A 24,607-nucleotide genomic window follows, 5' to 3' on the forward strand; every position below is an offset into this window, starting at 1 on the left:
GCCAGGGAGAGGGAGGCGAGCGGGTTCCACAGCACTGCCAGGGAGAGGGAGGCGAGCGGGTTCCACAGCACTGCCAGGGAGAGGGAGGTGAGCAGGTTCCACAGCACTGCCAGGGAGAGGGAGGCGAGCGGGTTCCACAGCACTGCCAAGCCAGCTGGGCGCCACCCGGGGCTGCCACAGAGCCCCACGTGGCCCTGCTGGGAGCAGACGGGCCCTTGAGGGGGACAGGTGGAGGTGCTGGGTGGGGAGATCCAGGGAAGCAGAAAGCGTCTTCCCGCTGACAGCTCTGCTTTCACCTTCCACTTTGCTCACAGGTCAGGGGCACTCTGGGTTCAAGGAGGAGGGTCTCCCAGGACAGCGCTCGGTGTGGCATGCTGGAAGACCGCCAGCTCCAGCCACCACAGGGGACGAGGCAGGAGAGGGTTCCCTCTGGGAAGGTGGCTTCTGGGACGTGGAGGTGGGGACTGGCGGGACCTGCCCCTACCCTAGGAAGGGAGCCTTGGAAGCAGGAGGCAGGACCATAGGGTGCTCCTCCCCTCCCCCAGTTTGTCTCCCCACGCCCCAGAAGCCCTGAGCCCCCAAGCCTTTCTGCAGCTCACAGTGGTCCTTGAATCTATATACATGATAGAAACTGCAATGTGGCCCCTTCCTTGAGTCACGTTTTTGTTGCACTTCCATGCACATGTGCAGAATTGAAATCGTTTTCCTCCTGTTGATCTGTAACCCAGCCAAAGAACCTAGCAGGGCAAGGAAAGCATCGCCCGGCACCCGTCCTCTGCACAAAGATGAGTGAGGCCCTGAGTGGACAGGCCTTCCTGCAAAGGCCAGTGCTGCTGGCCAGGCTGGGGGAGGGGGCGGCGAACAAACACCAGGGGTTAGGGGGCTGCCAGCCGGTCCAAATGCTGTGGGCCACAAGCAACTCATTTCTAGATGAGACAGAGATGATCCCTTTAATTAAGCCAAACCCCACCCTGCAGCCAGGGAAACCTGTCACTTAGGATCTGGCAGGAGACCCCAGCTGGGGGCTGCCCCAGGCCCAGCTGCCAGCTGGGATTTCCTCCTCGCCTGGGGTCAGGCTGACATTTGCTCAGCTTGGCAGCTCAGTGAGGAAGGATGCTGCTGCCCAGCAGCCCCCTCCAGTGAGGCTAGGGGCTGTGCTCCATGGGGAAGTGGGGCTGGAGGGCCCCTGGGATGGAGCTGGAGGCCTGGGTCCTGCTTGTCTCTGTCACAGACCTGAAGGAACCCTGGGCCTTAGGTCTGACTCCTGGCAGCAGCCTGTGTCCACAGGGGCAGCATGGCCCGACATGACCTCCGCTCCCTGCCACATTCCCCTTTGTCCACCTGTTGCCATGACAGCATCACCCACTGAGGTGAAGGGTGTGCATCCTTGGATCACAGGCAGAGCTGAGGCCACGAGGATACCCTCACTGATAGCTCACAGCCAGGAAACCCCTCCAGGAAGCCACTTCCTCTCATGATACGCAGAGCCTGAAGCTGACCCAGACCCCACAGAGCTGTCAGGGTGCAGGCTGAGAAGTCACAGGCTGAAGGGACCATTGACACACAGTGACCACAGAAGGCTTTAAAAGCACACAGACAGGGCATTAAGAGCACACTGGATGAAAGGGAGGGGGAAGGCTCGGGCGCTGGTCCCAGAGGTGGCAGCTCCCTCCCTCCCTGCACCAAATGCCACTGCCAGGGACCGTCCCTGCCCCACCCCGCAGGTTGAGCCCTCTCTGTCCCGTCTCATCATTCATTTGTCCTTTTCCCAAGTGTTCAGCAATGAGCGATGTTACTTCCATAATAATGAAAAATCTAATCAAGGCTCATATTTGCTATTACAATGTATCCTATAAATCAAACATCTAAAAACCCACTGGTACCTTAAAGCGGGACCCTGTATATAAAGTGACCCTGTGTCGAAGCACTGACATGCTTTTAGGTGCAGAATGCAGAGAGGGGGAAGAAGGTATAAAACTCCCTCCACACTGCACACTGAAGTGGGGCAAGACGTGGTGATCTTATGTAAATTCTACCCCGGGTGTGGATGACAGTTCAGAAAATGGGCTGTCCCATCTGGCCCTGGGTCGCATCAGTAGGTACAGCACAGCCACTCAAGGACTTCCCCTATAAAACCCACCCTGCTAAATCATCTGAATCCACTCTAGCGCTGGGTGGCACCACACTGGCACCACCGTGTGCTATTCCTACATCCAGGCAGACACCGCTGATCAACAGGCCCAGTCTCATCTTTGCAGCTCAGAGCAGTCAGTCTTAACACAGGCCGTACTTCCTCACCAGACTTGGTCCTCGGATGGAGGCCACAGCACTGCCACATAGCTTCTCCCTGTAGGATGGAAGGATGTTCCGCACCCAGCAGGGCCCAGAGAACAGCTGCCATTTACCACTTCTAGCGTCATCCGCACCCAGGCCACTCTCTACTGCCCTGGAAAATGACCTCGCTAGAGCCTAAGGGCCCCATCACTGTAACTATTCCCGTGTCTTGTCTCCTAACAGAAACTTGGTGCCAGCTAACACAAGACATGCAAGTAATTTTAAAACATCTCATCTCTTTTTGAACAATCTGATCTGCATGTTGGATGTTCTTGGGTTTCCCACCCTGTGTCTTGTCCATCCCCCTCACTGTCTCCCTCACCTGCCTGCCCCAGTGGAGATAAAACAGGAACATTAAACTCAGCAGAACCACCCCGCTGCCTGTAAAATCTTGGCTACTTTTATTCTAACATCCCTATTTGGGGCCACAAATCCCCTTGGGAACAGAGCTGCAAATCCAATTAATTTCTGCCAGAGCCCAACAAAGGCTGCCACAGGGAGGGGAGCGAGGGAGGGAGGCCGCCTGCGGGGACCTGGGGGCCTCAGTGCCCGGCTGCTGGGGCTGCTCATAGATGGGACAGGGACACGGGGTGGTGATCTGCCAGGCCCCTGGTGTCCCCTCTCTCTGCCCTGTCTACAGCCCCTGCACCTGCTCTTTCTCAGCCCCTGCCCTCCCCACCCGCCTGACTCCCAGCATCCCTCAACTCGTGGCTCAAGCCCCACCACGAGGGAAGACTCGCCCTGCTTTCAGCCTGGGTCCACCTCTGCCTGGTGAAGCACCTGGCCCTGGAGGGGCATGGAAGGACGGGTGGATAGCAGGTGGGCTACAAGTGGGTAGATTCATGGGTGTGAGGATGGATCGATGTCTGAGAGGACAGTGGCCGGGGAGTGGCTGGATTTGGGGGCTGATGGGCAGACAGATAGGTGGGTGGATAGGTGGTGGTCGGGTTACGGGGTATGGATGTCAGATACTCTCCACCTGCTCCCTCCTTTGAAAGGACAGCACAAGGCTGCCGCAAATTATTAACAGATCTGAGCAAGCCTTTCCTAGGCAAGCTCACGAGAGGGCACCCGTGGGATCCAGTGCCCCCAGCAGCAACTTCATCGGCTGACTTTGGGTTCACCGCGGGGAGAGGAGGAGGTGAGGCTGGGGCTCCACAGTCACTTTGCAGCAAGACCCCGCTCCACACCCTGTCTTCAGGCTCCTGCTGAGTTTCCACTCCCCACTCATCCTCAATTTCCCTTCCCGGCTTGACAAGACACCCGGACATGGAGCTGAGGCGTCAGCCTGCTTGTGAGGAGGTGGGAAGAGAACAGCTAGGGCCACCCCAGTGCCCAGAGAGGGCCGTGCTCCTCTCGGCTGGCAGACCTCCCTGTGTCTGCTTCTGGGAAGCCCCTTCCCTCTGCACCATGAGACATTAAGTGGATGTTGGCACAGCAAGCAGAGGAGGCCGAGTGCCCAGTGAGAGAAACACCCAGCCCAGCCTGTGCCCGGCAGCAGCACTGTGCACTGTGGCCCCACCGCAGAATCCTCAGCACCCCAACCCCCAGTGTACCTCCCCGGGAACTCAGCTCTGGACAGGACAATTACAGCCCTGGGATCAGAGACGTCACTAGCCAGAGGAGGACCTGAAAATGGGCACACCTGGACCAGAACCCTGAAGAAAAGACTAGGAGCACAATTCCCACTTCCAAACGGCCCCTCCCTCCCTCTTTTCCTCCCTCCCTGTCTTCTTCCCTCTTTTCTTTTCTCCCTCCCTCCTTCCTTCCCTCTCTCTCTCCCTCTCTGTTTTCCTCTCTCCCTCCCTCTCTCCCTCCTTCCTCTCTCCCTCCCTCTATCTCTCCCTCCCTTCTTCCCTTCCTCTCTTCCTGAAGCTGGCTGCCACTTGCAGTTGATTTGGGGAGAAGGAACAGCATGGCTCTAGCTCTGAGATAAGTAAGTCAGCCTCTGCCCTCAGGACTTTTGCAAGCATCTGCTAAAAACTGAGGCAAAAGTGCCCTCCTGTGGCTCCAGAGGCTCCAGGGGTCCTCCAGCCCAGGTCCAACTGGCTCAGACCCTCAGAGCCTCAGCAGGCTGGAAGACACCAGGCTTGCTTATGTACAAAGCCTCACAGAGCTGACTATCAGATCTGGTTTTTAAGACAATGACCAAAGTAGCCAAGGAGGACCCAAAACACAGTCACCCTCCTTCTATAGCAGGCTCAGGGGAAAGAAGCACCAGGAAGTTTCCTGCTGAGTGCTGGTGAGAGTCGTCGAATGTAGGGTCCAATGGGAAACATTGTCCACTTGCCAGCCCCAAGAGATTTCACGGGGCAGCAGCTACTGGGAGGAAACCCAGGGCCACCTGAGCCACCCCCATTCTCCATGGGCTCCTAGGAATGAGGACTTTCCCCTTTTTCCTGATCCAGGACACAGCCATCTCCTCCCTAGAGGGGACCTCAAGCCCACAGGACCAGTCCTGGCAGAACAGAGGCTCCTAAATGTCCAACTCTCAGGTCTGGGACAAAGGCCCTAATCACACGGCCAGGCTGGCAGTTTGGGGTGGCCCAGGCCTCAGAGGAGTGTGGGCTGTGTGGGCTGGGCACCTGGTGAGAGGCAGGAGATAGAGGTGTGGATCAGCTGCAAGCAATGAACCTTGCTGCCGGCACAGGCTCCAGTTAGAGTCCCTACAAGAGAACGCCCCAGCACACGGGTAGACGTGGCAAAAGGTAGGCCTTCCTTCAGCAAAGCTCATAGGCAACACACATCCTGCGCCCCTGTGCTGTAGTACATCACCTCTCCAGCCAGGGGAAGCTCTGCCACCAGTCTTGGGATCCCTAAACCAAAAGACACTAAATCCACTGGGCCCAGCTGCCCTGGCTCTGGTCTCTGCCCTCAGAACTTTTGCAAGCATCTGCTAAAAACTGAGGCAACACTCTGTCTCCTGCAACACTGCCAGGAGGAGGCTGCAGGCCCCACTACTCCTGCCTTCAACACAGGGAGTGACAACGGTCTGGAACCTACAGCCCCAGCTGACATGTTCAGAGTCCTGTGGAGAGACACTGGAGTGCAGACATGAGCAAGACCCAGGGTGTGCACACGCATGAGCACAGGCACACACCTGTGCATGCATGGATGAGCACACACACACCTATGCATGCACAAACGAACACACACACCTGCACACACGTGAGCACACACTGGCGCACACACGAGCACATGCAAATGCCTGTGTGCACACACAAGCACACACCTGCACACATCGTGAGCACGCACACACTTGCATGCACACACATACCTGCACACACACAAGCACACGCCTGAGAACGCACGTGCATGCACACATGAGCACACACACACTACCTAACATGTTTTGTTCTACCTGAGCTCTGAGGCCCCAGCTACAGCCCATCAGGTGCAAAGGAGGAGTTGGAACAGGAGGGGCCATGAGCACCAGGTAGAGACCAAGCCAGGCTTGGAGGTGGCCTTGCCCAGGGCTATCACTCACTGAGCTGCTGCCTGCCTTGTGCAACTGACCAGAGTGGTGGATCCTGTGGTATGGAGTAGACACTAGCCTGAGAGCAGGCTGGTTGGTGATCAGTGACAGGCTATGCACAGGTCGCCTGTCACAGACCAGCAGCACCACCCCCAGGCTGGAGGGGGCTGGACCCCACCCTGCCATCCGGCAATCCAGGGGTGGCCTCTTCCAACGCCCAGGAGGGAGCATAATGCCTTTCACCTGCTCCCCTCCCGCCACTTATGCACACCATGTGGAATTCATTATCATGATGACAGGACAGGAGAAAAGGCTCTCCAAATAGGCTGGCCTGGGGATTCACCAACCAAGGACAGGTGGCCAGGATGTTTGATGTCACCAGGTGGGACAATTAAAACCATCTTGCCGGCAGGATGAGCTGCTGAGCATATAAAAATTGCCACTTCCCATCCAAATTCCCTCTCTCATGGCTAGTTCAGTTACCTGGAATTAACCAGGCAGCACCAAGGAGGACAGCAAAAAGCTGGGGACGTCATGCCCAAGACAGAAGGCTGCAGCAGCCACAGCAGGGCCACTCCCACACGTGAAGGCCAGGCTTTAGGAGGACAAGATGTGGGCCTGCTGACCCTGCTCCTTGGCCAGGGCCCCCACTGCCCCTGGGGTGGAGAGATGTCTGGCACTTTTTAGGTGACTCAGAAAGGCAAACAAGCTTAGGGTAGAAAGGAAGATCACCACTGGGAATAACAGACTTTCTCATGAGCTGAGCTTCCCAGCAGGCAACTGGGCTCCAGTCATCTCCTGAGCACGGACGAGAAAACACCAGGCAATGAGGCCAGGGCCCCAAGAGAGTGCCCTGCCCGCACAACTCAAGCCACCCTTTGGGAGGTTCAGTGCCCAGGAGCTCTGGGGCCCATCACCAGCTCCTCCCACATTCTCTAAAGCCTCCAGTGACATTTCAGTTCTGAATGTTTTCTTGTACTTGGATTTGATCTGGGTGTGTCTAATATTCTGAGAATTTGCTTCAAACTGAAGCAGGAAGCTCCAGCTCTTGGGTGCTGGGAGGCGTCCAGTTTCTCTCACCCCAACCTCAACACAACCCTGACCCCCAACTCCTGCCTGCCCAGCCCAGGTTGCCAAGACACAACCCACAGGTGCATCGAGTAAAGAGTGAATGAGCAAACTCGTCCATCACAGGACAGAAAGTCACTCGGGCTGCAGCAGGAACACAGCTGACACCTGTGAACTCAGGTGATCCCTGAAGACACCAGCCCAGGCAAAAGGAGCCAAGAACAGGGCGGCACCTGTGGCCAAAGCACTACAGGGCTTCCTTACAGGGCATGAAAATGTTCTGAAATTACACAGAGGTGACGACTGCATAGCACTGCAGAGGTCCTAAATGTCACTAAATTGTATATTTTATGTATATGAATTTACCTCAACTAAAAATCTCCGCGAGTGAAGGGGAGGGGGGCCGGGCAGGGATGAGGGAATCAAAGATGGAAGCTGGTCCCTGCCCCAGGAGCACCCCGCCTGGTGAGGACCCAGCCTGGGGCCAGCCCTACAGCTCCTGTTGCTGGAACAAGCCACAAGACTCCACAGCGACCCCCAGCTCCCAAATCAGAATCCTGAATGGTCTCAGGCAAACAGCCAGGTGTTGTTAGCCAGGCGAGTCTCTCCCCTGAGGCTCTGTGAGAATCGTCCCTGGCCTCTCCTGGCTTCTGAAGTCGCCTGCAGCCCTCCATTCACAGCCATGTCACCCCCACCTCTATGGAACCATTTCTTCCTGACTTTGACCCTCCTGCCTCATCATTACAAACTTAGTTACATCTATTAAAACCCTCTTCCTGTTACAGTCCCGAGGCCCGGGTGTCAGGACGTCCAAAGTGTTGAGCTGAACCCCTCATTGCGACCTTGCCAGGTAGGGCAATGCTCCCAGCTGACAGGAGAAGACACAGAGGTTCCAAGGGTGTCCCTGCCTAAGGTCACTTGGCTAATGAGGTGTCCTTTGTGGCCCTGACCTCTGGGCACAGGGAGAGTCCTGCCCTTCACCACCTAACTCAGGACACTCCGACAGGGAGGGCAAACTCTGGCCACAAGAAGGACTCACCCCTTTTCCTGGGTAGATTGCCTCACAACCCCCACCCGCTGTGTTTGATCCCCCAGCCTGCACCAGGGTGGGATTCTGTCTCCCATTCATCAGCCTCAGAGAAGCATAATTGGGGCTTTTATAGAAAATCAGCTAATTATACAAAATTCAAGGTTGTGAAAATCATTTTTGTAAGGAGCACATTGGGCCCCTGTTCAGCCATGAAAGGGAAAAGGGGTTCTCCAGGGCTGCAGGCTTGGTGGTGGGTTTTCAGAAAAGAAAGGTTTTGGCTAAACTAAAACCTTTGCTAATTAATGGCACCATAAAATGCTCTCGATGAAGAGCTTAGTGTCTTGCAAAGTGCTGGCACCTGCCCCTAGAATGCTCCATTCACCATGACAATTTCAGCCTGTGTGGAGGGCTGGGACTTGGTGTGCCCAACAGGGCTGCCTGGGAAGGTCACCTGTCCCCAGGGCTCACAGGAGCTCTCAATCCCAGGGCCTGCAGAGGGAAAGACCCAGAAGTAGTCTGGACTGGGGATCAGGCAAGGGTGGGGGTGTGGGGAGACCGGAGTGAAGGAGAAGACGGGGCATGGTCAAGAGGCTGAGGGGCAAAGCCCTGTGCCCTGGTGTCTGCAAGCATCTCCCTCCTGGCCTCCTACTTGCCGGTCCCATGTGCAGTAACAGGGTGCATCAGCAGGCCTGGGGCGCTCGACCACTGCACATGCCAAAGAAAGGGCTGGCTCTCCCGGCTCCTGGAGGTGACCTCCAGCCTAGCCCTGCCTGGTGAGACTCTGATGAGAGGGTCTTTGTACACAGGCAGTCTCGGGTAGCTTTGTTTTTAAGTTGAGTTTGTATGTAGGTTGGAACCGCTGGAACAGATGTTTAGCTAACAGCTGTAACACCCTCTGTTGGTAAAAATGAGTTGCACATCAGCTGGATATTTGAAACTCGGGACTGCCTGTGCCTGGGACCTTGGGCCACACAAGGCCACACTGATGATGTGATGCATGGCGAGGCCTGGGCCATGCAGAATCAGTGTGACCTCAGAGGGGCTGGACACGGAGCAACCAGGCTCGGGGAGCAGGCATTCCATGCCAACACGACTGACCGGCAATGAAGGGGCTTGGGCGGGTTTCCCTGGCTAGAGGTTCTCTTTGCCTTTTATTACTCAACATTAACAAATCTTAATTAAGTGCTCTCCCGAAGACTCTATGGGGGGACAACGTGAACCCCCCAGGTGCTTTCACCATTTGCTGACTTACTTTGTAACCACGAACATAGGTCTCTTCTGCATCTGTGAGTCCCGGTGAATCGTGGTCCTCAGGGACACGGAACACACTCTGACCATCATCAGAACCATTTGGTGAACCCCTCTGTGGGCTGGGCACTGAGCTAGGGATTCAGACGCCCGAGGAGGCCCTGTGTTTGTCCCTGACTCGCCAGTATAGAAAGGGAGACCCCAGGCCTTCAGAGAGATGTCTCAGCACAAGACTCACGGCTGACCAGGACATGGGGTTCAGCCTGGGCCTTGCCAGCTCTGCAGCCTGCAATCTTTAGGCCCCTGCTTGCCATCTCCCATAGAGCAATGGTCCTCTTGGCTGGGGTCTTCATTCCCTGTCTGGGGCCACTAGACCCACATGCTGCCTGACAAGCCCAGCCCAGAGGAAAACAGGGTGAGGGTGGGGGTCCGGTCGCATCTGCTGGTCTCAGGGCCCAGCCAAAGGGCTGAATGCCTGCTTCCACCCTGTCTGAGGGCAGCAGCTTCCAGAAGCCCTGCAGTGCCCACTTGGGCCTTGGGGCAGCAAGACTAGACTGATGGGGAAACACCAGGTGGCCAGGAAAGAGGGTGCCCACCCCAAGCATGAGGAGCCTCTATTTTAACCACAGCAGGACACACACCCCAGACAGACCCAGGGCTAGTTCCCTCCATGTTCCTCACCAGCCTCTAAGCCGCCTGTGGGGCCCCGTCATCAGCCCCAGCGAAACAGGCTCTCAGAGCCACCGATGGGGCATCAGGAGCCAGGAACATGGGCCCAGCTAGGGCTGGGGGCATGTTTAGGCTGCAGGCCAGGGGAAGGGCACAGCCGGGGACACGCCACAGCAGGACCACGCCAGCACCAACCCAGCCATGTCACTCACCTGACATAGCTCTGTAGCACCAGGCCACTGGTTTGGGGAGAATGTTTAATGAATTTTGGAGAAGAGATCAAAGTCTAGTATTTTGTGTAAAAGCAAATCAAATGACTGATTTTTGCTTCACAGATTTCATTTCAAGTGTCACCAGGACAGTGACAGTGTCATCACGGCATGGTAGGATAAAGAATAGTCAATCATTTCCAGTCAATCATTTTCTGTTTACAGACCTGGTGATAGCTGGAAAACAGCCTAGCACGGTGTCCCCAGGGAGGACGTCAGGGGGAAGGCCCCGTCTACAGCTGGAGTACCCTTCTCATGTGATTGTGCCCAGGTGTGGCCTCAAGCACTCGGCTCTCAGTGGGCTCCCACTGTCACCCAGGCCCCTTGTCACAGCCTGTGGCCCTGTCCTGTAGGAGCCTTCCAGATACATCAGGGAAGAACAGCTGTGTGGTCCTCCCTGCCCATTCTGGAGACTGGTTTCCCTGACCCCGACCTGTGAGGCAGAATACACAGCAATCTCTCCTCATTTCGGGCTGCCCTGTCCCCTTCCCACTGTCCACCTGTCCCATCCATGTGACACAGACAGGAGGCCAGACCACAAGGGTCAGGGTATTCTCTGAGATGGAGCCCAGCCATCCAAGCAGAATTAAACCAAGTGGAGAAATCCCTTGGGGTTGGTTTGTCCAGATGCCCCAAGACACCTATGGCCCCAACTAGGGCAAGTCCACTGAGCTCTGGCCCCATCCCTGCAAACAAACACCAGCCACCTCATTCACCACAGGCACAGCCCTGGTTCTGACGTGTGGAGCATGCATTTAGGTAGGCAATGATCTGTGGCAGGATTAATTTGCTGATCTTATTACTTAAATCAAAAGAGATTTTGCAGCCGTCAGTAACATGCTTGCAAGATTTCCCTTGTGTGAGCTGACAGCCCCCTTCTCCACGTCCCTGCCAGCCAATAACAGAAGACTTGAAAATAAACTGGGAATTTACGATAAAGACGCAGGTGGAGGATTTCCGCTCAAAACCCTCACACCTGCGTGAAGGCAGGCTGGTCTTGATGGAGAATAAAGGAGCCGCCCTTGGAAGCAGCGCCCGGAGAGCTCACCTGATGCCCTTGTTCTGTGCAGCACTGTGCAGGGACAGTCTGGACACCGCAGAGATGACCTGGGGGAGACGAGAGAGAGAGAGAAAGAGAGAGAGAGAGAGAGAGAGAGAAACGAATCATGAAGTTGGAACACTATTCAGCAGAGGCTGAGAACTGTGAACTCAGCACCTCCCACCCCACCCCACCACCACCACCACCCCACCCCACCCCCGTGAGAAACACAACGTTTAGCGTTTTTCAGTGTTTTACCTATTTTGTTTTTGTTGTGTAACATCTGTCACGATGATGCACTAACATTTGCTGAGTTTCGCCACATTCCTGGGGCCAGGCTGCTGCTTCCGGGCCGGCCGGCTGTTTCTGACCCCGGGTGGTGTTTCCACCAAGGAGGGTCCTGAATCAGCTCATGTTTACAAAGGGCTCGTCCTACACTGCTTTTTTTTTTTTTTTTTTTTTTTAATGAGACAGAGTCTCACTCTATCACCCTGGGTAGAGTACCATGTAATCATCATAGCTCACAGCAACGTCAAACTCCCAGGTTTGAGTGATTCTCTTGCCTCAGCCTCCTGAGTAGCTGAGACTACAGGTATTCACCACAACACCCGGTTAGTTTTTCTGTTTTTAATAGAGACAGGGTCTTGCTCTTGCTCAGGCTGGTCTCAAGAGATCCTCACGCCTCAGCCTCCCAGAGCGCTGGGATTACAGGCGTGAGCCACCACACCCAGGCCGAATTGCTTTCCTGAAGTGGTCAGTGACGGCTCATCCTCATGGGAGTGACTTCATGCCCATGTCAGAGATGGGAAAAGGAAGCCCAGAGAGGTCAGATGCCCGGGGTCACACCACAGCCAGCACCACGTGTGCAAACAGCCAGGGCAGTGCCTGGTCCCCCCCAGGTCCCTCCCTCTGCATGACGTTTACACAGATGCCCAGCTGCTGCAAGGGTCAGGGTGTAGGACAACACAGCTCCAGGTAGAGAGCTGCACAGCAGACTCACCAAAAACGAAAGTTCTGGAACCTTCCACAAGCAAAGTGCCCTTTCCTTCTTCCTCTGCCCTGATATATGGCCAGCCTCCCCAGAGACCCAAGGACCACCCGGCTCCCAGCCTCAAAGGCCCTGCTGCAGCTACTCTATGGAGGTGGAGCCAGAAGATCCATGGCTGGAAATGAGGAAACTGAGGCAGGGAGGGCGGGGTGGCAGACCCAGAAGTACAAAGGAGTCACACACCAGACAGGAAGCGGCTCATGATGGGCTAACAGCATTACTGGGCTGCCACGGCCCCCACTCACGCTCCGAGGGAGCAGACGCCGCCTGGACGTGGGGCCGCAGCGTGTGGGTGCTGTACACAGGTGGCTGTCCCTCTGCTCGTATGTGCACGGTGCGCAGTTCTCTCTCTCTGTGTGTGTGTGTGTGTGTGTGTGTGTGTGTCTGGCAGGGGACAACAAGAAAATGACACCACCTGCTGAATCCACAGACGTCCCCAGGAGCTGAGCCCAGGGACACTTCCCACGTGTCACCCCTGCAAGGCCACGCTGCTTTGCACACGCAGCAGACAAGCCTCCCAGTTGGGGCTCTTGCTCAGACTTCCTCTCGGGCCGTTCTGCTTCCAGTAGAAATTTTTTTTAAGTGAGGGGGGGAAAAAACATATTGAAGGGCCCTCTCTCAGCCTATGGACTGAGTCTCAGGCTGTGAGTGTTCTCCTACAGGCAGCTGTGCTCCAGGGCCTGGGACTCACAGACGTCACAGCCCATGGGGTGACAGGGTTCCTCTGTGTCTCCTCAGGCAAGACTCAGTTGGCCTGTGACACAGGTGGCCTGACCATGGCTCCCACACTGCAAAGGACCTTTCACAAAGAACAAGCAACTTGGCCTTGGCTATTATTTTAGGCCTCTAAAAGTGCTAAATATTTAGGAGAAACAAGACTTGAAATGACATTGCTGCGTGACCTGTCACATGTCAGGATGCTAAACTGTTAGAATTTGAAGGCCCAGCCCCTCTGCTCCCACGGCAGACACCACTCATCGACCGGCTGCTCCTCCCCAGGAGCCAGACACAGGTGCCAATCTTCTCAGCAGTCCCAGGTAGGCACCAGCCAATGGTCAGTGTTGACACAGGAGGTGACACCGTGTACAGGACATGGTGCTGTGGCCAAGCGAGCCAGCCATGGCCAGAACGTGGCCTTCTAACCCTGTGTCCATGCTCTAGTGGACAGCTGCTCCTACAGCTGCCATGGCCACAGTGCTGAGCCCTGAGCTCGAGGGCTCTGCTCTGGGACCAGGCTGTCACCAGTGGCTTATGAAGGGCTCTGCCGGTTTCACAGCAAGGGTGGGTCAGCTCCTTACATGACGTTAAATGTGGTCAGCTATGCTGGAGGGGCCCAGGCCTTATGTCCACCTGGACTTTGTTCCTGGCAGGGGGTAAGCTTGAGAGCCCACCAAGGGGGACCCCACCCTAGCAGCCCCAGGACCAGGCCAGGGGCTGCTAGGAGCAGACAAGGGCACCCTGAGATAGCAAGGGGTCAGATCTGGGGTAGAGGTAGGAAACCTACCACCCTGAGAGGTTGGGAGCAGGAGCCACCTGCCTATGAGGGAGGAACACCCAAGGTGGCTCCTTGAGGCACCTCTGGCTGGGGCCTACCCCATTCCCAGGCCAGAGATCTGGGTGTCCCCGGGGTCAGTGCTCTTGGCATGATGAAAAGCCTCCTGACCCACAGCTCCTGACGACTCTTCCTAGAAGATAAATATCAAAGGCTGACATTTTCCCAACTTTTATCACCTCCTCTCTGGAAGACACACAGCTTTCTCCCCCCACAGCCAGCCCCGTCCCTGGACTCAGTTATCTGCCAGCCCACAGGGCTCAGTCCTGGGCAGGGGAAGGGACACATGTATGCTGGGAGGTCCAGGGGTGGATGAGGAGAAAGAGGAGGACCAGGCCTGTGGGAGCCCCTCTATGCTACCAGCTCCTGATACTGTGACTCTGTGGTTTCATCGAGGTCCACCCTAGGCCTCACACACATCTGCTGTCCAGCTGGTGGGAATAAGGAGTGTACTGCATGGCCAGTATGATGGGGCGGGTGGACCTGGGTCCTGAGAGGCAATCCTGGCCCTGCCTGCTCTGCCCCCAGGTCCCCAGAAGCCAGTCGCCCATCAGTTTCCACACATCAGCAGGAGAAGCTCCAGAAGGCAGCCCCAGGCCCCACCCCTAGTGGCTCCGGGGTCCAGGAATCTGCACTTACTGTTACGTCCCATGTTATTGGGACAGGCAGCCCAAATTGGGCACCCCTGTCCCTGGGGAACTGGGTCAGACAGGTAATGTCACAGACCCAGTCCCAGCCTACAGCAGGGTGAGAGCATATCCCAACTGCCCACCTATGGATACCCTACAGAGCCAGTGCCACTGAAGGGACACACAGGACAGTCCAGCAGAGAGGCCAGAAAGGACTTTAGGCAAAGGAATCATGGCTGGAAACCACTGATGGGTGTGGCTCGGGGCAGGGCAGAGTCCAGTGGGACCTTGCCACGAACGGGACTCCCAGGGCCCCGTCACGGGGGATCCGCTGCCTCACCTTCAAGCAACACTCTGACCAAGTTCATCCTGCTGGACACCCAAGAGCCCACAAGCCAGGGAATCACCCCTAAAGTCAGGCTCTCAATTCAGGGCAGGCAGACAGCTCAGGGCCATGCCCTGGAGAGAAGAGAAAGGCCGGGTGGCCAGAGAGAGCAAGAGTCCACTCCCTGCACTGGGCCCTGCTGCCCTTCCGAGTGTTCCCTTGTTTCACGGGAGCAGGCCCCTGACAGAAGCTTTCACTGCTGACTCTCAGTCTAATGTGAAGGCAGGACACAGGGACAGAGGTGGACACAGCCCCTATGCTGGACTGTCCAGCCCTGAGGCCCCAGCCCCACCTCTCCCCTGCCTATCCGATGCAACAGGCAGGGCTCACGACACACCCAGAAAAGAAGAGACCATCCCAGTGTCAGTGGCTGGACAGATGCCTTGGGAGGCCGTATCAAACAGCTTTACAGCAGGTATCTTTAAAGACAGCAGAGTTTCTGGCTGGATGTGTCCAACAATTTGGTTACAGCAGTTTCCAAATGCTAAGGAATCAGCAGCTTGACTGCCCAACACGCTAGGACGCAGGATAAATAACAAAGGCCAGACCCACGCAGGGCTGCAGGCCGCCAGGTAAAGGATGCTGCGATGGGCAGTGACTAACAGGAAATACTCTCCCGGGTGCCTTAAGTAAAGGAAGCAGGTTGCAAAGTACGTCTAACAGACAAAACGAGACACCTCCTTATAAGAGACTGGCGGGTAACATGACGTGTCAGCAGTAATCACCCCTCCATCATCTGATTCCTCTTTTTGTTTAACTAAACCTGCTGGTACCTGCCCACACCCCACCCAACATGGGTTGAGATGCAAATCCAACATGATTTCTCCTGCCAACAAAACATGTTATTCAGACCAAAAGGTGAAAACACAAGGTCTGGGCCACTGCAGGACCTCCATAGGATACCCCACAGGATACCCCCCTCAACGCACACTGGCAGACCCCCATTAAAGCAGCAGCCACCAGGAAGCTGACGAGGAACCTCACTCTGTTAAAATGAGGCGTGCTCTCCACAGGAGACCAGACCTGCTTGAAAGGTTTCAGCAAAAGGTCCTGCACCTTTCACCTCTGTGTTCCAAGTGCAGCCAGGAGGTCACTCAGGAAATGTTCCATTTCACTGCGTTTTGTTTGTTGAGAAAGAGTCTTGGTCTGTCACCCAGGCTAGAATTTTGTGGCCTCTTCATAGCTCACGGCAGCCTCAAACTCCTGGACTCAAGTGATCCTCCTGCCTAAGCCTCTCAAGTAGCTGGGACTACAGGTGCCTGCCAGGACACCTAGCTAATTTTTCAATTTTTCAATTTTTAGTACACACAGGGTCTCACTCTGATTCAGGCTTGTCTTGAACTCCTGAGCTCAAAGAATCTTCCCACCTCGGCCTCCCAGAGTGCTGGGATTGCAGGTGTGAGCAGTAAGTGTCAACATGAGTGAATGGGGGGGGTGGGATGGAAAGAAGCAAGGAAGAGGGAAGGAAGGAGGGAAGGAGGGAGGGGAGAAGGAAGGGTTACTAAGTGACCCAGGAAGACCCACCAACTCGGGGCCTCCCCTGTAGTCCTAGAGGCTGATTTCCATGGCACACTGGTCAGTGAGCTCCTTGAAGGGAGGAACAAATTGGGGTTTGCTCAGTGATTTGTCTCCAGTGTCTTCATATCACAGGCCCATCAGGTGTTTCTCCTGCCTGAGAAAACCTTTAGACCACAGCAAAGTAAACACAAAGCTGTAAGTCTCAGGTTCCACAGAGAATTATAAAAATCCTCAATGATGCTCTGGTCCAGCCCAGAAGCTGCAAACAACACATAGTACAGGGAACACTGAGCCACAAGACTCGAGACTCTTTGCTTTATCACACCAAGTTCTCAAGTCCCTGAGAACAGGGACGCTAGGCTCGTGAGTATTTTCAACTTAAACACAATCAAAACTCAAGACAGAAAGTCTTGAGTCTTTAAAGAAGAAAATGAAACGTGTACTGCAGACTCCTCTCGGGAGGGTTCGCCCAGGCTCCTGTAAAGGTCCCAGGTGTCAGCCACTCACCTGAGCTCCCAGCCCCTCGGCGTCTCTCTATCTTCGGTCTCAACTTGGTTTTGTGTCTCCCAGGTCTCATCCCTCTGTGCCGTATTCCTAATGATTTCCTCAGTTCTGTCTTCTAATTCACCAATTTTCTCCTCAGCTCAGCCTAGACCACTGTTTAATTCACATACTGAGTTTTTAATTCCAACAACTAAGAATTTCTATTTAGTTCTTCTTTCAAACTCTGCCTGTTCTTTTTATCCCGCTTGTTCCTATTTCCTGTTCTGATCTTTCTCGTGCTATTCCTTGTGTCTAGGGTAGACGGCCAGAGGGGACCAGGACACCGGGCCCCGTTCATGAAATGTGGGTTTCAGTTCATACTCACTGGCGTTTGTGCTCGGCCACCAACCACGGCCATGTCACACTCTAGCCTTGGGATGTGATTTTACAGAGTTGGAGAAATGCTGCCCTATGGATGTGAATGACTAAGCTCCTCTTGCTCCATGAATGTTTAAGGCACCCTACCAGGTGCAGCACTGTGCCCACAGTGGGGCCGTGCCAGGGGGCACGTGAGTCACGGGGACACTGCACCTCCATGGGTGCCATTCCAGAACCCCAGGAGCCCAGGGTCACCACTGTGAGATGACCTGACCAACTGCTCCCCTGTTTCCCTGACAGGAGACCAAGGCCCAGTGGCCCAAGGACTCAGGCCTCAGCAGAGGCTCAAGAGAGGCGCCTTCTGTAACCCACCCTGTCCTACCTCCAGGACCTGTGACAACATGACTCTCAGCCTCCCACTCTCCCCATCTCCTGTAGGTGGTGGAGGTTGTGGCTTTAGAGACACCACGTGGCTGTGTGTGGCTTTTCCAAAGCTCTTGTGGGGCTGGTGTCACATCTGACCTCCAATATTAGGCTCTGAGCTTCCTCTTCACAAGTCACAGATGAAGAAAACTACAGCTCCAGAGCTGATGGGCTCCGGACACAGAGCCTTCAGGGCACTCAAAGAACGTCTGCAGGACACCGAAAGATGGACAGGTGCAGAGATGGAGGGATGGGGGGTGGACAGACAGGTGGGTGGGTGAGAGGTGGGCTGGTGATTAGACAGATGGGTGGGAGATGGGTGGGTACACGGGCAGACGGGTGGGAGATGGATAAACGGCATCAGCAGAGGGGGTTCCAGGGGACCCTGCATCCCGGTCCCTAACTCTTAACATTCAGAACACTGAACGACTGTTCGTTGAAGGCTCACAGTGCCAGCTGAGCACAGGGCGGGGGGGGCACCACACAAGTGCCACCCACCGTGTGTATCCTACCTGTACCAAATGCAGACGGTGTGACCCAGGGCACCCAGCAGTAAGTGGCCAAGTTAGCAACTGACTCAAGGTCTAAGTGACCTGTGCCTGGGCCTCCCTCCACCTGCTGTGCTACACGACCAACACGGGAGCCTGCAACAGGCCACAAAACCTCTGACCCCCACTTTGGGCCCCGCTGCACCTCATCTTTACCTCTCTCAAGGTTACTGGGAGTCACCAAGAGTAGACACCTGGGGGAAGCACCCCCAAAGCACCCCGAGTCTGCAGTGTCAGTGCCACACACAGCAGCACTGGTCACAGAGCCCTTCAGCTTCCCCAGGAACTTAGAATGTGAACCTGGGCACGTGATCCCTCCAGCCACACAGCGGGCAGGATGCTCACATCAGGCAGGACCGACCCGGACAGCAACAAAGGACTCAGCCACCCACTCGGGCCAGGGCCCTCTGCCACGCCCTCGCACTGTCACCAGGAATCAGTCAACAGCAGACACAGAGACTGTCCTTATCAGCCACGACCACACATCTGGAAACACACACAGCTCCGTGGAGCCAAGTGGCAAGATTATCAAGCTCATTTAAATATGTTGCCCAGAAACTCACCTATCTGCCTTGGAAATCTCCAGCTAACACTGCTACATATTCAGAAGCAGATCATTATAAATTGCTTTCTTGGGCTCAGCCCCTGTTATCCTTCTGTTTTTTTCTTTTCTCACACAGAGAGCAAGGTCAGAAAACACTTGGGGTGGCTGCCTTCAGAATGACACACGGCCGCTACACAGCAATTAATCACGAAACACACACAATCGTAGCTTCACATCCGAGCTCTGCCACCCAGGGGAGGCCAGAAAAACAAAAGCAAGCAGGGAAGACACTACCCAGCCACCACATTCTGCAACGGGGACACCGCAGTGTCCCCCATAGACAGGGTTGTTTCTCCAAGGCAGCCAGTGGGGGAGGGAGGACAGGTTTGGCAGGCCCCAGGCCCCAAGACATCTGAGTGGAAAATGAGTGAGGACACTGGCAGCAACTCTGGAGGGGATGCGTGAACGGACAGCCTGGTCGCCCTGGGGAAGATGATCAGGCTCAGAAGCCTGCTGGGGGGAGAAAAATATGAGAGCGGCTTCCTCTGTGGCTCCCAGAACTGGTCCACTTCTTCTTGAGCCAGAACGGAACTTTTAGTGTGATTTAAAAGGGTGCCCCAAATCTAGATGCCCATCATTCTCAGGGGTTATGGATCTAAACCCCAGATGTGAAGGCATGAGAGCCCCTGAGCCTTGGGGCCCAGTGCCCACACCTCTGTGCCTCAGGCTCTGCGAGTGCTGCTGTCTACTGGGGGGGGGGGGATGCTGGGTAGTAAAGGGTGCATGGGAGGGGGCTGACTCAGAGATCCCTTCACCTCAATCCCTCATGATGAAAGAGGCAGAGAAGACAGACCGTGATGGCAGCCTCATGTCCATCTGCACCCCCGATATGCCTGCATGACTTTGTACAGTATCCCTCCATCTTTACTGCCCCCCACCAGGAGGTACTGCTGCCCCTGGTTTGCAGTCCAGCAAACTGAGGCCCAGAGCTAGCAGGACCCACCCAGGTCTCCTGGCTGAGGCGGCTGGAGCTTGGGTCTGCCCAATGCCCAGCTCCTAAAGTCTATGCTGGCCATCTCCGAGGCAGGTGCCTTGCACCTTCCAGACCCCAGGTAAGAGGGCTCAGGGACATACTGCAGCCAGCAGCACCCACTCGGTGAGGTCCCTGCTCCAGCCTCCCTCCAAGGGTCTGCCTCACCCACCCCTTCCCACTGAGACTCTAGTCGAGAAGGTCCTCCTGGTTTGGGTGCCATCCATACCACTCAGGCTATGGCACAGAAGGGACCTGCTGAGCTCTCACATGGGTGGTTGAGCAGATACCCCTGAGGGTGTCATAGCTGTGAAGTGCCCAGGGCCAAGTGGGGATGCTGATGGTACACAGCCCAAGGCCTCAGCCACCAGCGGATCCCAAATGCGGAGCGGGCTGGGAGCAGGGGCCAGGCCCCAGGGTAACAGCGCACCCCCACCCCCTGTTGCCTCCAGGGTTGTGTCAGGTGGTGACAGGAGGAGGGCCTTGCCTTGAGGCCTTGTGCCACCCCTCCCCAGTGCCATGGGTCTTGGTGACCAGGCCTCCCCTCTGGTAGAAGAGGCTGAGGACTGTGGCCTGCTGGCTCCAGAGATGGAAACTCAGAACATTACCTGAGGCAGGAATCTGGCCAGGAAACCTTGAGGTCAGAGTCCCTTTGTGCACCTTGGGACCAGGGAGAGGAGACACTGGAGACACTGACAGAGCATCCAGAGGCAGCACGCGGCCGGCTGGGCGTTGCTCCCTCCATGGCTTCCTGAGGCCTCCGGCTAGACAGAGGCTACAGCTCACGGAGGGAGGTAGATGGGCTCTGGGTGGACAGATTGGGCAACTGAGACTGGATAATGTGTTGGCTGTGTCTTAGAGGCATTTTAATTGTCTCAGAAGGTGAGTGGGACAGCACAGAGGCATAAGTCAGGACGAAACACCAGACCTGGGCTGGTGGCCCACACCTGTGACGGCAGCTCCTCTCCAGGCCTGTCTCCTTGCATGCTGAACAGGGATCCACACGACCTCAGAGATGGCAAGTACACCTGCCACCTCACTCCCTCCCTATGCCTACAGCAGGTGTCACTAGCCGGCCACCTCGCTCCCTCCCTATGCCTACAGCAGGTGTCCCTAGCCGGCCACCGGGCTCCTCCCTGCTGAAGTCAGAGGCAGTCCCTACGGCTGTCTCTTCATGATCCCCAGCAGCCCCTGCCCACAGAAAGCCCTGGCCCATGAGAAGCGAGCTAGGCCTACCCAGGGCAGCACCTGCCCCTGACAGCCACCCACTGTCCCTGGTTCATAACTCCAGGACCAATGCTGAGTGAGTCCCAGGTAGGGAAGGACAGCTAAGCCACTGACTGTGGCTGTCCCCACTAGGAAATACTGCAGGAATCCAGCAGGCAAACTTCAAATCCTGGGTGAAGGACCTTAGCCACCATCTGGTGCAAATTCTTCAATTTACAGATGGGAAACCTAAAACCCAGCTAGGAAGATATAAGCGGTTTTGCAAAGGCCACCCAGAAACTTCCAGGCACCCAGTCTCTCTCCCTAACAAGGCTTCATCAAAAATGACAGCTGATGTCTGTGTAGGTCCCCTGCCTGCCAAAACCTTACCAGGTTTATGTCATTTCATTCCCTTAAAACCCTGACAAGACACATCTGTGGCTCCCCCATTTTACAGAGGAGTAACTGAGATGCAGGGAGAGCCAAGGCCAGTCCACCTGCTACAGAGCCCAGTGCTTCCCACCCTGGCCCAGAAGGGCTGCCTATCCATCCTGGATGCTAAAGGACACACCACAGTCTCCAGGCACAAAGCAAGGCCAAGGCCACTGGGCGAGCTCTGTAATCTGCCAGGCCAGGAACCGCTCCTCCCCGGCTCCAAGGAGCTGCCTGGGTGGGCCAGGCCACTCACCGTCTGCAAATGCTGCTGGCTCCCTCCCCAAAGACACTCCCTGGCCACTCCCAAGCAACCTGGCAGGAGGGGACACAGACCCCCAAGTCAGAGAGGGATACAGGTCCCACTGCAGGAGGTAGCCCAGACCCAGGCTGCAGACACCAGAGTCCCTTCCTGGTCAGCAGGGAGGCCACAGGCTGAGACCCAGGTCAGCTGCCAGGTGACTCACTGCAGGAGGCATAAGGGTTCCAAGGCAGGACCTGGTAGCCTGCCGGGCCTATGCCCTGGCCAAGAAGGAATTACAGGAAGAGCATTGCAGAGTGGGGCTTCTCTCCATGATCCCCACCCCAAGCTCCAAGTCTCACCTCCTCCACCAGGCTGTAAATCTGTGTTACTCTCTGGGGCCCTGCCCTCTTCTCAGAGTCAAAGGGCTGAAGTGCAGGCTTCTACACAGGAGGCCTCCCACAGGGCCCTGGGCCCACCCTCTCCCAGCCCCTGACTGTGGGTGGCTCATCTCATGGCACCCCTTTGCCCCATCACTACCCCAGCTCCCCAGGTGACCTCCCAGGCCAGGGACACAGCTAAGAGGCCACAGCAGGAGCAGAACCTGGGTCCACCTGGCATTCCTGGTAGCAGCTCCCCCAGGTGGCAGGATGCGGGTGCAGTGCCAGTTAGTGGGCCTCCCGGGGACACTGGGGACTGTGGCCTCCACCAGGCGCCCCCGCCCCTTCCTGCCCCCATGCTCAGGCATTGTGCTGTGGCCCCCAGACACCTGCAGACTCACAACCCCCCACATGCCTCACAGCTCATTCGCACACTCAGACACGCACACAGACAGGCCCACTCTCAGCGTGCAGACACCAGCTCACACAAGCACATTCACACACAGAGACTCGGGCACACACACATACCTGTGCACATGTGCTACACACACCCAAATGCACACACCCCGACAAGTGGAGACAGAAGCCACTGAGGCAAGTCCCAAGAGAGGGCTGGGAGACCCTGAGGGGAGGATGGGATGAGGCTAGGGGAACGGGAGGGGCTCTGGGGGGCCTGAGGACAGGCAGGGTGGGCGGCTGCAGAAGGGAGCAGGCTGGTGGGGCAGGGATTATCAGCCCCAACCAACCTGGTACTCAGGTTCCTCAAGGGACCTCAGTGTGGGACTCAGGGCACCACAGCAGGCCCCACTCTGCCTCACTCTTCTCTTGTAGGGAAGACAGGCTGTCAGAGTTGGCTACTCCTGTCCCTAACCCTGACCCTGAAAGTCGGGGGCCACATTAGGAACAGAGGGTCCAACTGGACACTTAAGAGGAGCCCAGATGGCCAGTTCTAGACACTGGCTAGAGGGTCTCTGAGGCTCCCATAGAAGAGGGAGGTGACAGGGCAAACCCTTAACCTGCCTCGACTTCCCCGGACTGAAACACATGCCGGCCCCGGAGGCCTCTGGGCCCCTGGGAGGGGCATCAGACCAACAGTGGGGCCTGGCAGGCTGTGCCCTGGCCAAGCTGCACTGTCCCCAAGCACCTCGATGCACCCATACCCAGGGACACCAAGGGCCCTGCCCCCACACTCACAGGTCAAAGGAGATGGCACACACCAGGCACAGTAACAGCAGCCTCAGATGACGGCTCCTGACTCTGACCAGTGCCTGTCCCGGGACCCCACTGAGGACCCTGTCTGGCTCCCCTGCCATAGTCCTGCAAGGAGGAGGAGGGCCTCGAGACATCCTGTGCCCTCTGGACACTGATCTTACAAAACCTGCCATGTCCAGTCTGTCCCTGGAGAGAAAAGCGGTCCCAGCAGAGAGAAGGGGCCCAGAGACATGCAGGGCTGGCTCTGCCCACCATGTCTGAATGTGAAGAAGCCTCCAGAAAAGATGCATCCAGGGCCCTCACTTTACCTACAGAGAAGTCAGGCCCAGCTATATGCCTTGACAGGGTCCCATGGCCAGCAGGGATGGGGCAGGAAGGCCCAGGAAGAAGAGTGGTGGGGGTAGGACCAGCCACCATGGTATACTGCAGGCTGGGCAAGGTGGTTCACACCTGCACTCCCAGCACTTTGGAAGGCTGAGGTGGGAGGACCACTGGAGTCCAGGAGTTTGAGACCAGTCTGGGCAATAGAGCAAGACCAAACTCTACAAAAGAATTTTTAAAAACACAGCAGGGCATGGAAGCAGGCACCTCTAGGCCCAGCTACTTGGAGGGCTGAGGCAGGAGGACCACTGTAGCCGAGGAGTCCAGGGCTGCAGTGAGCTGTGATTGCATGGCTGCCCAGCCAGGGTGATGTGCTGCAGTGATATGGCTCTCCCCAGGCAGACCTGGGGTTCAAGCTTCACAGATTTACCTGTGTTTGTTCCACAGCCACAGGCTGTGAGCTCTCATCTGCCAGCTGCTAGGGCTCACCAGGCAAAGGGGAAGGGACTTTGCAAGTACCCAGGGTGCCAAGGACAGCAGACATGCAGCCTGGGATCCTCCATGCCAGACAGTCTGCGTGGCTCATGGTGAGGGCCCTGTGGGAGGCCCAGGACCTAAGATGAGGGACACATAATGGGGCAGCTCCCTTTGAGGCCCAGACCCACCAGAAGTCCCAGAGGCACAGAGCAGGATCGACTCTGCTGGTCTTTCTTTCTAAGGCTCAGCTCCCCACAGCTCTTTCAGGAGCCTGCCGTGCTGCACCCAGGAAGCACACAGGAGGTCCCTGCCCTCACGGGTCCATCTACTTTGAGAGATTATAAAACAGATAGACATTAGTCTTATGTGTCACTGTGACTGGGCTAGGGGCTACCCACATAGCTGTGAGGGTGTCTGGAAGAGCTCAGCATGTGAGCAGCCTGAGACAAGGCCGGGATGGGGGAACATGCACACAGGTCTCAACAGAGGGTGCAGCCCAGGGAAGACACTGGGACCCCTTCCCCACAGCTACGGGGCCAAGAAGCTACACTTCCAGGCAGCAAGAGAGGTGGGGCAGGAGGGTGCCTAAGAGATACTTCTGGCCCAAGAACGGAGAACGGATGGAAAGAGGGTAGAACTTGGGAAGGGCTGTGCGCTTCGGAGCCTCT

At 56.3% G+C, this 24,607-nt stretch overlaps 1 protein-coding gene across 2 annotated transcripts in view; it reads right to left on the reverse strand.

The window, feature by feature from the left end:
• The window catches only part of VAV2 (vav guanine nucleotide exchange factor 2), a 173,905-nt gene that overhangs the window by 57,636 nt on the left and 91,662 nt on the right, over positions 1-24,607 (reverse strand). For both annotated transcript variants that reach the window (XM_023516213.1, XM_012808219.2), the window contains exon 3: positions 11,142-11,200. In XM_023516213.1, coding sequence (XP_023371981.1) covers positions 11,142-11,200 — 59 coding nt within the window. The remainder of the gene's footprint in view (positions 1-11,141; positions 11,201-24,607) is intronic.

This window comes from Otolemur garnettii, unplaced genomic scaffold (assembly GCF_000181295.1).
Source record: "Otolemur garnettii isolate 467f Iridium unplaced genomic scaffold, OtoGar3 scaffold00087, whole genome shotgun sequence".
Lineage (NCBI taxonomy): Eukaryota > Metazoa > Chordata > Mammalia > Primates > Galagidae > Otolemur > Otolemur garnettii.